The 15,000-nt window shown below is 46.6% G+C and overlaps 1 protein-coding gene and 1 long non-coding RNA gene across 2 annotated transcripts in view; one reads left to right on the top strand and one right to left on the bottom strand.

Moving 5' to 3' along the window:
* WNT1 (Wnt family member 1) overlaps positions 1–15,000 on the bottom strand; it is a 194,749-nt gene that overhangs the window by 155,900 nt on the left and 23,849 nt on the right. The window contains exon 2 of the mRNA XM_085878392.1: positions 6,224–6,320. Coding sequence (XP_085734518.1) covers positions 6,224–6,320 — 97 coding nt within the window. The remainder of the gene's footprint in view (positions 1–6,223; positions 6,321–15,000) is intronic.
* The window catches only part of LOC147028208 (uncharacterized), a 35,056-nt gene that overhangs the window by 13,132 nt on the left and 6,924 nt on the right, over positions 1–15,000 (top strand). The window contains exon 3 of the long non-coding RNA XR_015057464.1: positions 6,660–6,749. This is a non-coding gene — a long non-coding RNA (uncharacterized LOC147028208). The remainder of the gene's footprint in view (positions 1–6,659; positions 6,750–15,000) is intronic.

The raw sequence follows: 15,000 nt of genomic DNA on the forward strand, positions 1-15,000 counted from the left end.
CAGAGAGTGGTAGGCTCTTGACAGAGGAGTCTGAAGTGAAGGCCCGCTGGGCCGGTTACTTTGAGCGGTTGTACCAGGCTGATCCCCCAGCTGTCGAGTTGGACGTCAAGGGTGTTACAATCCCTGTTGCCGACCCTCGAATCAACTGTGGTCCACCTTCGCTTGTGGAAACACGGGCTGCAGTGAACCAGTTGAAACGGGGCAAAGCTCCAGGGATCTGTGGCATCCATGCCGAACTTCTCAAGGCTGGTGGAAATGCTGCACTCGTGTCGTTGCATGCAGTTTTGTGCTCTGCCTGGAACACAGGCATCATCCCAACTGACTGGAAGAGGGGCCTTGTTGTCCCTCTCTGGAAAGGGAAGGGTGATCGCCAAAACTGCAACAACTACCGAGGGGTGACGCTGCTCTCAGTGCCGGGCAAGGTCTTTGCTCGGATAATTCTTGATAGGGTTCGCCACCATCTGCTTGAGCACCAGCGTCCAGAGCAGTCAGGCTTTACACCAAAGAGGTCAACGATTGACCGTATCCTTGCCCTTCGTGTCCTCACCGAACGCAGACGAGAGTTTCGGCAGGGGCTGCTTGCAGCCTATGTTGATCTCTGTAAAGCGTTCGATTCAGTGAATCGGGATGTCCTCTGGAGGATTCTTGGTCTTCGTGGGGTGCCACCAAAACTGATCGATCTGATGTCTGAACTCTACTCTGGTACTGAGAGTGCTGTGAAGTGTGGTGGTACCATCTCTGACTTATTTCCAGTTGTTGCTGGAGTTCGTCAGGGATGTGTACTTGCCCCCACACTTTTCAGCACTTGTATGGACTGGATTTTAGGGAGGATGTCAGAGAGATCAAGTTGCGGTGCATCGTTTGGGAATGTCAAGATCTCGGACCTTGATTTTGTAGATGATGCAGTCATCTTTGCGGAGACTTTAGACATCCTTTTGGGGGCCCTCGAGGTGCTGAATGAGGAGTCGGAGCCGCTGGAATTACGGGTTTCTTGGGTCAAAACTAAGATCCAGGCTTTCGGTGACATCTTGGATGCTGCTGTCCTGTCTGTGTCTGTTTGTGGTGAGGATGTTGAGGTCGTGGAGAGATTCACTTACCTTGGCAGTGATATTCATGTCTCTGCTGGCTGCGAGTCAGAGGTCAATACACGTTTGGGTCGGGCCTGGGGAGTCATGAATTCACTGGATCATGGGGTGTGGCGCTGCCGGTACCTGTGCGGGAGGACGAAATTCCGAGTCTTCAGGTCCTTGGTACTTCCAGTCTTGCTCTATGGATGCGAGACTTGGACTCTGACCAAGGATCTGAGACGGAGACTTAATTCCTTTGGTACCAGGTGTCTTCGGAGAATCCTTGGCTATCGCTGGTCGGATTTTGTGTCCAACGAGCGGTTGCTGAGAGAGACTCGGATGAGATTTGTTATCTGCATAGTCCGTGAGCGTCAGTTGCGGCTGTATGGACATGTGGCTCGTTTTCCTGATGCTGATCCTGCTCACCAGATTCTCTCATGAGTCTCATGAGTGGAGGAGGCCAGTGGGCCGACCACGTGCCTCGTGGTTGCAGCAGGTTGACCATCATCTCAAGGAGATGGGGATGGGCCTGGCATCTGCCTGGGGGATGGCCAGACAGAAGCCCCTGGAGTACCGGCGGAAAGTGGACGCAGCGACGCGCTGTTCTGGCACATGCTCCCATACCTGACCTGACCTGACATCCCACAGATGCTCAATCGGATTGAGATCTGGAGAATTTGGAGGCCAGGGCAACACCGTGAACACTTCATCATGTTCTTCAAACCATTCCCGAACAATGTGTGCAGTGTGGCAGGACTCATTATCCTGCTGAAAGAGGCCACTGCCATCAGGGAATACCATTGCCATGAAGGGGTGTACCTGGTCTACAACGATGTTTAGGTAGGTGACACGTGTCAAATTATGTCCACTTGAATGGCCAGACGCAGGGTTTCCCAGCAGAACATTGCCCAGAGCATCACACTCCCTCCACCGGCTTGTCATCTTCCCACAGTGCATCCTGTTGCCATCACTTCCCTTGGTAAACGGCGCACACGGACACGGCCATCCATGTGATCTAAAAGAAAACGGGACTCATCGGACCAGGCGACCTTCTTCCAGCGCTCCAAGGTCCAGTTCAGATGCTTGCGTGCCCATTGTACGTGCTTTCGACGGTGGATAGGGGTCATCATGGGCACTCTGACCGGTCTGCGGCTATGCTGCCCCCTACGCAGCAGGGTACGATGCACTGTGGATTGTGACACCTTCCTCCCGTGACCACCAATAAAATTTTCTGTGACTTGTGCCACAGTAGACCTGTCAGTTCGGACCAGACAGGATAGTCTTCGTTGTCCTCACGCATCGAAGAGCCTTGGGCACCCAACACCCTGTCGCCGGTTTGTGGTTTGTCCCTCCTCAGACCACTGTCGGAAGGTACTCACCACTGCTGACCGGGAGTACCCCACAAGCCTTGCAGTTTCAGAGATGCTCTGACCCAGTCATCTGGCCAGAACAATTTGGCCCTTGTCAAAGTCGCTCAGGTCTTTACTCCTGCCCATTTCTACTGCATCCAACACATCAACTTCAAGAACTGACTGTTCACTTGCTGCCTAATATATCCCACCCCTTGACAGGTGCCATTGTAACAAGATAATCAATGTTATTCACTTCACCTGTCAGTGGTAATAATGTTATGGCTCATCAGTGTATACAATATGTATATATATATATATATATATATATATATATATATATATATATATATATATATATATATATATATATATATATATATATATATATATATATATATATATATATATATATATATATATATATATATATATATACATAAAAATAAAGAAGTATATAAAATTTCCATACATATACATATATATGTATAAAATCAATCCAGCAATAAAAGTCGATCACGTGACTCGTGGCCTTGCCAAGGTCCGTTGGCCAGGTGTGCACGGTCCACCCATGGTGTCCAGACCTCATGGAAAAATGTCCCAATGTTTTCTCGGCCGTTATCCTAAGGCATTACGAAGCACAATGTGAAACACCATTTGAAAGAGAGTGCTTCGTTCTGATACTTTGGACTTCACAATTATAGGAAAGAAAACCATTCTTGGAAAGGTTATTTTACATTGCAAACAGCATTCCAGCATTGCCAAGGACATTCCGATGACATTGCGGAGTTTCAAATGTGAGTGCAATCACAGCTCGGGATGCTTTTGCTGTCCTCATTGTGTCTGCAACACGACCAACAGGCTACAACTCATACCTTCACAGGGACTTCGAACACTGCCATTTACGGGTCCAGCAGAGCATATACCCACCGAAGATCGATTGTCTCTCCAGCTGTTCCACAGCAGAACTCAGCCTGCGCAACAGCTCCACCACCCCCCCCCCCTAAATCTTCAATCCCTCATGACGAAACCTTCATCCATCCTAGTTATGTAAACCATGCCCGCTTCACAATCTGTCACTCGTGTGGGAGTGGGGACGGAATGAGCCGTTTGAATCCACACTGTACCTATCCAGTTGTTTTTCTTGCATTATCTCATACTCCTGAACCGGTTCCCATTTTCACGATACATCTTTTCCCACGTATGCATTATCTCCAGTTCGTGCTACTTGAATCCAGGCACAGACGTTATTTAGAGCCCTTTGATGGCATAATGGTATCAACATGCATCACATCATTTTGCTCTGACCACAAACGTCCCGAAGATTTGCCCGTTTTTCCCGAGCCACGTGCGCTCTCGTGCCTTTCGAGACGACCATCGCGGGCTCATCAGTCATCTCTCCCGACGTTCCGTGGCAGGGCAGGCTTCGTGGCCTCCCCCCCCCCCCCCCCAAGTTTACACGGTGACACCGAGACACGTTCGAGCCTTTTTGGCTCCTCTGCCAAGCCAGAGGCGAATCTGTAACGAATTAACTGCCTCGGGCCTGGGGTTTTGGTCGGTTGGCACCCCCCCCCCCCCCCCAAAAAAAAAAAAACAGCCTCCCTTGAGATTCAGAATCGAAGAAATCATGACAACGAGTTTGGTGTCTTTCCATGTGCGCAGAAACATCTTCACGGTGTAATTATTAGCAGTACATCTGTTGGCATCAAAATGAGTCACCCCTTTAACCGTGTGTGCGCACACCCGTTACCACCCAGGTTATGCTGCAGACCACCCTCATGCCGTTCACCCCCTTATCCTCACCATCCCTTTGGCTCCATCTATAGGCCAAATGACCGCTCCTTTGCAATAATATTGCCTCATTGTTTACTCAAACCAAACTTTGTGCGACAGTGCATTAACGTGTGTTAACGTAAGTGTGTGCCATTAAAACTCCCACACTATAGGCCCTTACCACACTTGGGCCTTTCATCCCACGCTTGTTATTCCGTCTCCGATCATGCTTCCATTAAAACCTGCATTCATGTTTTCGTGCGTTAAACAATGCTTCTGGCAGACGTTACCGTGAGACGTTCAAAAAGCTCTCGGAACGACATGCTTACAACAGTCCAAGAAATGCAAATTTTTATCTTTCGATGTTATACGTCGACATTGAGGGGATACCAGGAGAGCCAAGGATACACACTCACCTTTGAGCTGTCTACCCGACCGAGCTGCGAACTGCCATCCTGGTGTTTCGCAAGCGGGGCAAAAATAAATCGATGTTTGGATGATGGACGTCAAGACAAAAGACCCAACTGCCAGGACTGGTCGTTAAAGATCCCACGGGGTCTTTTGCAAAGGGTAGGTGAATTATCGCTGGCACCCTGCCTGAACAAATTACAAATTGCTTCCAGTCAAACGCCAGGCCTGGACAGCTACTTCGTGAAAGACTTGAACCAGAACCATCCCCCCCCCCCACCCCACAATAATGTGGGAAATAATTGGGGGCAATAAAAATATTAAATAAATGAAAAAGAAAAAAAAAAAAGTCTTTTCTTACATGCACCATGTGTTGATATATATATTGAAAAATAAAGTTTATATTTCTTGGATTGCAGTGAGCATCTCATTCCGAGAACTTTTTGAACAGCCCAAGTACATGTCACGCGTTGGGTAATCCAAGCAACACGAACGTCTCAAACGATATAAATTACTGACTTATGGAATTATCTTGTGGGGTTATTGAGGCCTTGAAAAGCAGCATTAGCTCAGCTCGCAATGAGATCGTCATGTATCTTCGTCATGACGGACAGACACGGGACAGTGTCATCAGATTCAGGTGACGACTGATGAAAAGCCTTTCACTGTGCCGTACTTAAACTTGCAGCTCGCTGAGACCTTGCAGCGAATATTTCATTGGAGAAAAATCGATTTGACAATTCCCAATGAAACAACACTGGGGGGTTTTGTCAATCGGTTTCTCCATCAAAGAATGTGAATGACTGCTGATGTCATCATTCGCTACAGACACGGGTTACAGGACAGGTAGGTGATGAGGATAACAGGGCTTCTATTGTTGAAAAGGATATGGATGGAACTGTATTTTTGCTTCGACCAGGATTTCGGACACATTGAGAAGGTTGTTGGACAAGTTGTGTTTAAACTTACAAAAGGGAGTTTATCGATTGTATGATACGATTATTGTACATTTTATTCATTGTGTAGATCAATGGTTGGGGAGACGTGTGTCTGCGTCAGTGTGTGTGTCTGCGTCGGTGTGTGTCTGCGTCCTTGTATAGTCGAGGCAGAATTCAAAACCAGGCTTGACAACTCAAAGGCAAGTGCACTACCTCCGAACCATCCTGTCACCCTTTTTGAATTCCTCTTGTAAGAATATTGTGTATTTAATAAAGCCAAGAACAAACAGAAATGTTCTCTTTAAACAAAGTGTTCCAAATGCTGGACTCAATCTGACATTATTGAAAAAGTTTAGATATTTATTATCATAGCACTTCGGTAAACCCTGTGGGTGAAGTCTAATCTGCTTGTACCGTGCTTGACATTTGTTATAAAGCACCACACACACAATCCTTTGTTTTCAATCCCGTGTCTGTACATTCATGCTGCACACGCCCTTGTCTCCAAACCGCTCATTCTGTCATTCTGGTGTGATGCATTTGTGTGATACCAAATCGATTTGCAAAAACCAAAGAAAACTTTAAGTACGAGTGCAAAAAAAAAACACATGCAATGTGTACGAATGTTCTTCTACCTATTCGGGTATTCTTTGTGAAAGACCGAGACCCTATCCATCCCCCCTTTCACCTTGCAACTCCTCTTGTTTCCCATCCGCTCCATCTTGCATCTGCTTGATCCTTTGCCTCCCCTGTTGTTCCTTCTACTCTTCGGTGAGCCTCGAGACCTGTTTGAAAAGATAGAAATAAATAAGATTATTTCAAAAGACCAGCAGTGCTCTTGCATTGTGCTGTAGCACAGGTGTGATGGGCCACCTGATCTTTTCCTGGTTCTGAATTCCCATTCATTTTTATGGAATGGAGTAAAGTTGTTTTTTTGAAATTGGTATGTCCAGAAGTATTTTGACATTGTCAGCAACTTATATGTGAAGCTGTAACCACAGGTTCGAATCCCATACTGTGCTGTTTATCCAGGTGATTTTTCTTTCCTTCGTCTAAATATTATTGTTCATTAGGTAGCAGTTCATTGTTGTACCCTATGGTAGTAACTTACTTGTTATTCACAGAATATTCAGGTCACCAGTGTCGGTGATGAAAAGTTTACTCTGGTGGAAGAGATCGCCTATTGGTATTCCCATTTCCACCCAACGATGCAGGTAACCCAGGTTAAAATACCATATAGTGACCATTTGTGTGTTTACCGTCTATTTATGTCCTTGCAATTAATGGTAAAATGCAATGATGTCTACTAATGTCCATATCATAAATAAATAAGGTACTGTGCATTGATGTCCGCCCAATAAAATATGTGATATACGGGATGTAAATTGCTCCTCCACGAGTCTTTTGAATCTGATGTACCAGACTCTGTTACAGAGGGTCGGTGCTACTGAAGAGATTTCTGGAAAGGGGTATATTGGGTAGTTTGCCATTGCCTTCCCAGGAATAGTTAAGGCAGGAATTTGTAATTTGTTGATGGTGCCGGTGATAGCCCGTGGCGATCTTGCACGTCAACCAACAAATACCGGCAGACAAGACGACCAGCTTAACGTCCATCCGACAGATGGCACACACATTGATGAATCACCCAACCTGCATCGGGATGACAGTTTATAGCTGGTCAGGATTTGAACCAAGGCTAAACAGCTTCGAGAAGAGCGTGTTCACCTCAAGGCCATCCTGCCATGAATCTTTGTTCACCATAAAAAAGACCATCAGGTATTTTAGACCCACATTGCAGGTAAGATTGACTTTCTGTGTGAGAGTTGGGTTTTTTTTTGTCGGATCAGATTTCACAGAAATTCACTTTCAAGACCAGACAGCTCAAATAAAAGGCGAGAACTTTTAAATAGACGGTAAAAGCCTCTTTAAAGAACTAAATGTTATTTTCATGATGTAATTTTAGTGTTTCTCGAAAGTACACACAGGGAGGAGACTACACCCTGCAAGTGAAGCACGATTGCATACCGTGTGAATGAAGCACGATTGCATACCGTGTGAATGAAGCACGATTGCATACCGTGTGAATGAAGCACGATTGCATACCGTGTGAATGAAGCACGATTCCATACCGTGTGAATGAAGCACGATTCCATACCGTGTCAATGAAGCACGATTCCATACCGTGTCAATGAAGCACGATTCCATACCGTGTGAATGAAGCACGATTCCATACCGTGTCAATGAAGCACGATTCCATACCGTGTGAATGAAGCACGATTCCATACCGTGTGAATGAAGCACGATTCCATACCGTGTCAATGAGGCACGATTCCATACCGTGTCAATGAGGCACGATTCCATACCGTGTCAATGAGGCACGATTCCATACCGTGCGAATGAGGCACGATTCCATACCGTGCGAATGAGGCACGATTCCATACCGTGCGAATGAGGCACGATTCCATACCGTGCGAATGAGGCACGATTCCATACCGTGCGAATGAGGCACGATTCCATACCGTGCGAATGAGGCACGATTCCATACCGTGCGAATGAGGCACGATTCCATACCGTGCGAATGAGGCACGATTCCATACCGTGCAAATGAGGCACGATTCCATACCGTGCAAATGAGGCACGATTCCATACCGTGCCAATGAGGAACGATTCCATACCGTGTCAATGAGGCACGATTCCATACCGTGTCAATGAGGCACGATTCCATACCGTGTCAATGAAGCACGATTCCATACCGTGTCAATGAAGCACGATTCCATACCGTGTCAATGAAGCACGATTCCATACCGTGTCAATGAGGCACGATTCCATACCGTGTCAATGAGGCACGATTCCATACCGTGCCAATGAGGCACGATTCCATACCGTGTCAATGAAGCACGATTCCATACCGTGTGAATGAAGCACGATTCCATACCGTGTGAATGAAGCACGATTCCATACAGTGTCAATGAAGCACGATTCCATACCGTGTCAATGAAGCACGATTCCATACCGTGTCAATGAAGTACGATTCCATACCGTGTCAATGAAGCACGATTCCATACCGTGTGAATGAAGCACGATTCCATACCGTGTGAATGAAGCACGATTGCATACCGTGTGAATGAAGCACGATTCCATACCGTGTGAATGAAGCACGATTGCATACCGTGTGAATGAAGCACGATTGCATACCGTGTGAATGAAGCACGATTGCATACCGTGTGAATGAAGCACGATTGCATACCGTGTGAATGAAGCACGATTCCATACCGTGTGAATGAAGCACGATTCCATACCGTGTGAATGAAGCACGATTCCATACCGTGTGAATGAAGCACGATTCCATACCGTGTGAATGAAGCACGATTCCATACCGTGTGAATGAAGCACCATTCCATACCGTGTCAATGAAGCACCATTCCATACCGTGTGAATGAAGCACCATTCCATACCGTGTGAATGAAGCACGATTCCATACCGTGTGAATGAAGCACGATTCCATACCGTGTGAATGAAGCACGATTCCATACCGTGTGAATGAAGCACGATTGCATACCGTGTGAATGAAGCACGATTGCATACCGTGTGAATGAAGCACGATTGCAGACCGTGTGAATGAAGCACGATTGCAGACCGTGTGAATGAAGCACGATTCCATACCGTGTGAATGAAGCACGATTCCATACCGTGTGAATGAAGCACGATTCCATACCGTGTGAATGAAGCACGATTCCATACCGTGTGAATGAAGCACGATTCCATACCGTGTGAATGAAGCACGATTCCATACCGTGTGAATGAAGCACGATTCCATACCGTGTCAATGAGGCACGATTCAATACCGTGCGAATGAGAAACGATTCCATACCGTGCGAATGAGGCACGATTCCATACCGTGCGAATGAGGCACGATTCCATACCGTGTCAATGAGGCACGATTCCATACCGTGTCAATGAGGCACGATTCCATACCGTGTCAATGAGGCACGATTCCATACCGTGCCAATGAGGCACGATTCCATACCGTGTCAATGAGGCACGATTCCATACCGTGTCAATGAGGCACGATTCCATACCGTGTCAATGAGGCACGATTCCATACCGTGTCAATGAGGCACGATTCCATACCGTGTCAATGAGGCACGATTCCATACCGTGTCAATGAGGCACGATTCCATACCGTGTCAATGAGGCACGATTCCATACCGTGTCAATGAAGCACGATTGCATACCGTGTGAATGAAGCACGATTGCATACCGTGTGAATGAAGCACGATTGCATACCGTGTGAATGAAGCACGATTGCATACCGTGTGAATGAAGCACGATTGCATACCGTGTGAATGAAGCACGATTGCATACAGTGTGAATGAAGCACGATTGCATACCGTGTGAATGAAGCACGATTGCATACCGTGTGAATGAAGCACGATTGCATACCGTGTGAATGAAGCACGATTGCATACCGTGTGAATGAAGCACGATTCCATACCGTGTCAATGAAGCACGATTGCATACCGTGTGAATGAAGCACGATTGCATACCGTGTGAATGAAGCACGATTGCATACCGTGTGAATGAAGCACGATTGCATACCGTGTGAATGAAGCACGATTCCATACCGTGTGAATGAAGCACGATTCCATACCGTGTCAATGAGGCACGATTCCATACCGTGTCAATGAGGCACGATTCCATACCGTGCGAATGAGGCACGATTCCATACCGTGCGAATGAGGCACGATTCCATACCGTGCGAATGAGGCACGATTCCATACCGTGCGAATGAGGCACGATTCCATACCGTGCGAATGAGGCACGATTCCATACCGTGCGAATGAGGCACGATTCCATACCGTGCGAATGAGGCACGATTCCATACCGTGCGAATGAGGCACGATTCCATACCGTGCCAATGAGGCACGATTCCATACCGTGCCAATGAGGCACGATTCCATACCGTGCCAATGAGGAACGATTCCATACCGTGTCAATGAGGCACGATTCCATACCGTGTCAATGAAGCACGATTCCATACCGTGTCAATGAAGCACGATTCCATACCGTGTCAATGAAGCACGATTCCATACCGTGTCAATGAGGCACGATTCCATACCGTGTCAATGAGGCACGATTCCATACCGTGCCAATGAGGCACGATTCCATACCGTGTCAATGAAGCACGATTCCATACCGTGTGAATGAAGCACGATTCCATACCGTGTGAATGAAGCACGATTCCATACAGTGTCAATGAAGCACGATTCCATACCGTGTCAATGAAGCACGATTCCATACCGTGTCAATGAAGCACGATTCCATACCGTGTCAATGAAGCACGATTCCATACCGTGTGAATGAAGCACGATTCCATACCGTGTGAATGAAGCACGATTGCATACCGTGTGAATGAAGCACGATTCCATACCGTGTGAATGAAGCACGATTGCATACCGTGTGAATGAAGCACGATTGCATACCGTGTGAATGAAGCACGATTGCATACCGTGTGAATGAAGCACGATTGCATACCGTGTGAATGAAGCACGATTCCATACCGTGTGAATGAAGCACGATTCCATACCGTGTGAATGAAGCACGATTCCATACCGTGTGAATGAAGCACGATTCCATACCGTGTGAATGAAGCACGATTCCATACCGTGTGAATGAAGTACGATTCCATACCGTGTGAATGAAGCACGATTCTATACCGTGTGAATGAAGCACGATTCCATACCGTGTGAATGAAGCACCATTCCATACCGTGTCAATGAAGCACCATTCCATACCGTGTGAATGAAGCACCATTCCATACCGTGTGAATGAAGCACGATTCCATACCGTGTGAATGAAGCACGATTCCATACCGTGTGAATGAAGCACGATTCCATACCGTGTGAATGAAGCACGATTCCATACCGTGTGAATGAAGCACGATTGCATACCGTGTGAATGAAGCACGATTGCATACCGTGTGAATGAAGCACGATTGCAGACCGTGTGAATGAAGCACGATTGCAGACCGTGTGAATGAAGCACGATTCCATACCGTGTGAATGAAGCACGATTCCATACCGTGTGAATGAAGCACGATTCCATACCGTGTGAATGAAGCACGATTCCATACCGTGTGAATGAAGCACGATTCCATACCGTGTGAATGAAGCACGATTCCATACCGTGTGAATGAAGCACGATTCCATACCGTGTCAATGAGGCACGATTCAATACCGTGCGAATGAGAAACGATTCCATACCGTGCGAATGAGGCACGATTCCATACCGTGCGAATGAGGCACGATTCCATACCGTGTCAATGAGGCACGATTCCATACCGTGTCAATGAGGCACGATTCCATACCGTGTCAATGAGGCACGATTCCATACCGTGTCAATGAGGCACGATTCCATACCGTGTCAATGAGGCACGATTCCATACCGTGTCAATGAGGCACGATTCCATACCGTGTCAATGAGGCACGATTCCATACCGTGTCAATGAAGCACGATTGCATACCGTGTCAATGAAGCACGATTGCATACCGTGTGAATGAAGCACGATTGCATACCGTGTGAATGAAGCACGATTGCATACCGTGTGAATGAAGCACGATTGCATACCGTGTGAATGAAGCACGATTGCATACCGTGTGAATGAAGCACGATTGCATACCGTGTGAATGAAGCACGATTGCATACAGTGTGAATGAAGCACGATTGCATACCGTGTGAATGAAGCACGATTGCATACCGTGTGAATGAAGCACGATTGCATACCGTGTGAATGAAGCACGATTGCATACCGTGTGAATGAAGCACGATTGCATACCATGTCAATGAAGCACGATTGCATACCGTGTGAATGAAGCACGATTGCATACCGTGTGAATGAAGCACGATTGCATACCGTGTGAATGAAGCACGATTGCATACCGTGTGAATGAAGCACGATTCCATACCGTGTGAATGAAGCACGATTCCATACCGTGTGAATGAAGCACGATTCCATACCGTGTGAATGAAGCACGATTCCATACCGTGTGAATGAAGCACGATTCCATACCGTGTGAATGAAGCACGATTCCATACCGTGTGAATGAAGCACGATTCCATACCGTGTGAATGAAGCACGATTCCATACCGTGTGAATGAAGCACGATTCCATACCGTGTCAATGAAGCACGATTCCATACCGTGTGAATGAAGCACGATTCCATACCGTGTGAATGAAGCACGATTCCATACCGTGTCAATGAAGCACGATTCCATACCGTGTGAATGAAGCACGATTCCATACCGTGTGAATGAAGCACGATTCCATACCGTGTGAATGAAGTACGATTCCATACCGTGTGAAGGAAGCACGATTCCATACCGTGTGAATGAAGCACGATTCCATTCCGTGTGAATGAAGCACGATTCCATACCGTGTGAATGAAGCACGATTGCATACCGTGTGAATGAAGCACGATTCCATACCGTGTGAATGAAGCACGATTCCATACCGTGTGAATGAAGAACGATTCCATACCGTGTCAATGAGGCACGATTCCATACCGTGTGAATGAGGCACGATTCCATACCGTGTGAATGAGGCACGATTCCATACCGTGTGAATGAAGCACGATTCCATACCGTGTGAATGAAGCACGATTCCATACCGTGTGAATGAAGCACGATTCCATACCGTGTGAATGAAGCACGATTCCATACCGTGTGAATGAAGCACGATTCCATACCGTGTGAATGAAGCACGATTCCATACCGTGTCAATGAAGCACGATTCCATACCGTGTGAATGAAGCACGATTCCATACCGTGTGAATGAAGCACGATTCCATACCGTGTGAATGAAGCACGATTCCATACCGTGTGAATGAAGCACGATTCCATATTATGTGGATGAAACACGATTCAATCTGCGACCTTGTGCTCAGTATTATTATTGTGAGATACAAATACAAATAAAAACCTGAAAGGCACTCTGTGGAGCGCATCCCTCCACCAAGTAATGCCTGATCCACGAGAACATTTCGGGTTCAATACATTTTTGAAATATCATGCTATACACTACAATATCGTTTTTGGCCCCATCTCTCAATGGTGAAAAATCACTTTGAGAGTTAAATGATTTTCGTATCCAAATCCGGATCCGCATCTTCACCAAAACTGAAGTTTCATCTGAATCCGTCTCAAACTTTTGGAGATATCATGCTATGTATCGTTTTGGCCCTATCTCTCAATGGTGAAGAATCACTGAAGACATCAGATCCGGATCTTTACCAAAATCTAATCATTTCGTCCTTGTCACACACTGAACTTGTTCAGAAAATTTCATCCGGATCCGATCACAACTGTTTGAGATATCCTGTACACAAACAAACAGACAGAAAGATGTGAAAACATAACCTCCTTCACCTTCGGTGGTAGAGGTATTTAAAAGTTTAGCTTTTCAACGTTTCTTCAAACGTTTTGTGCATTGCATGGTCAAGCCACTTGCTGCATTCTTCAACTTTCAATAGTGATACCATGGTTCTCCACTGGACGTAGGAAAGCAAAGTAAATTATATGATCACAATGAGAAAACAATATTTTCTGTTCTGAAGCAAGGAATCGCCACATCACGGCAGGAAAGCCAAGAGGTACACATGCTCACTCTGTGTTGCCTGGATTCGAATCCCAACCTAGCTCTAAATTGTCCTCATGGTGTTTCACAGGCTGGGTGATTCATCAGTGTGTGCGCCCTCTCTTGGATGGACGATAAACTGGGCGTCGCATCTGCCGGAATCCCTCACCCCTTTTCCTCCAAACACTACCACCTCTCTTCCACCCTTATCCCTCATATATGTCCGTCCGTCCGTCCATCCGTCCATCTCTCTCTGACCCCATTCCCCCCCCTCTCCACGGTTCCCCACCTATCCCCCCTGTTGAGGGGACTATAGGGTGTATGAATGAGATTAGGAGCCGAACGGTGGGGTGCAAAGGTCGCTGCTTGTACGAGCTATTGGTTTTGAATGCTCTCTCCCCAGGTCTCAAAGTGTGTGTGTGTGTGTGTGTGTGTGTGTGTGTGTGTGTGTGTGTGTGTGTGTGTGTGTGTGTGTGTGTGTGTGTGTGTGTGTGTGCGTGCGTGCGTGCTTCGTTGACTCGTGTCTTCATATGCGGGTTTCAGAATGTGTAATAGAGTCCTCCCAGAGAAGGCTCAAATCATCCACCTTCATTTCAGTAAGGGGTCACGATTCATGGACCAAGTTTTCTGTTCTCAAAGTTTTGTGCCAAGGACTCTCTTCAGGATCGCCACTGAACACCGGACAGTTTCCAAATGTAGTTTGTTTGTAATAATATTCCCAGGAATGGTTTTTAGTTCACCTGTAAAGTAGTTCTTGGGAGATTATGGGATGGTGAATCATCTGTCCGTCCGTCCGTCCATCCACAAATACTTGCAACTTCTCAGAAACTACA

Source organism: Eptatretus burgeri, chromosome 4, assembly GCF_056783735.1.
Source record: "Eptatretus burgeri isolate ZD-2024b chromosome 4, Ebu_testis_v1, whole genome shotgun sequence".
Taxonomy (NCBI): domain Eukaryota; kingdom Metazoa; phylum Chordata; class Myxini; order Myxiniformes; family Myxinidae; genus Eptatretus; species Eptatretus burgeri.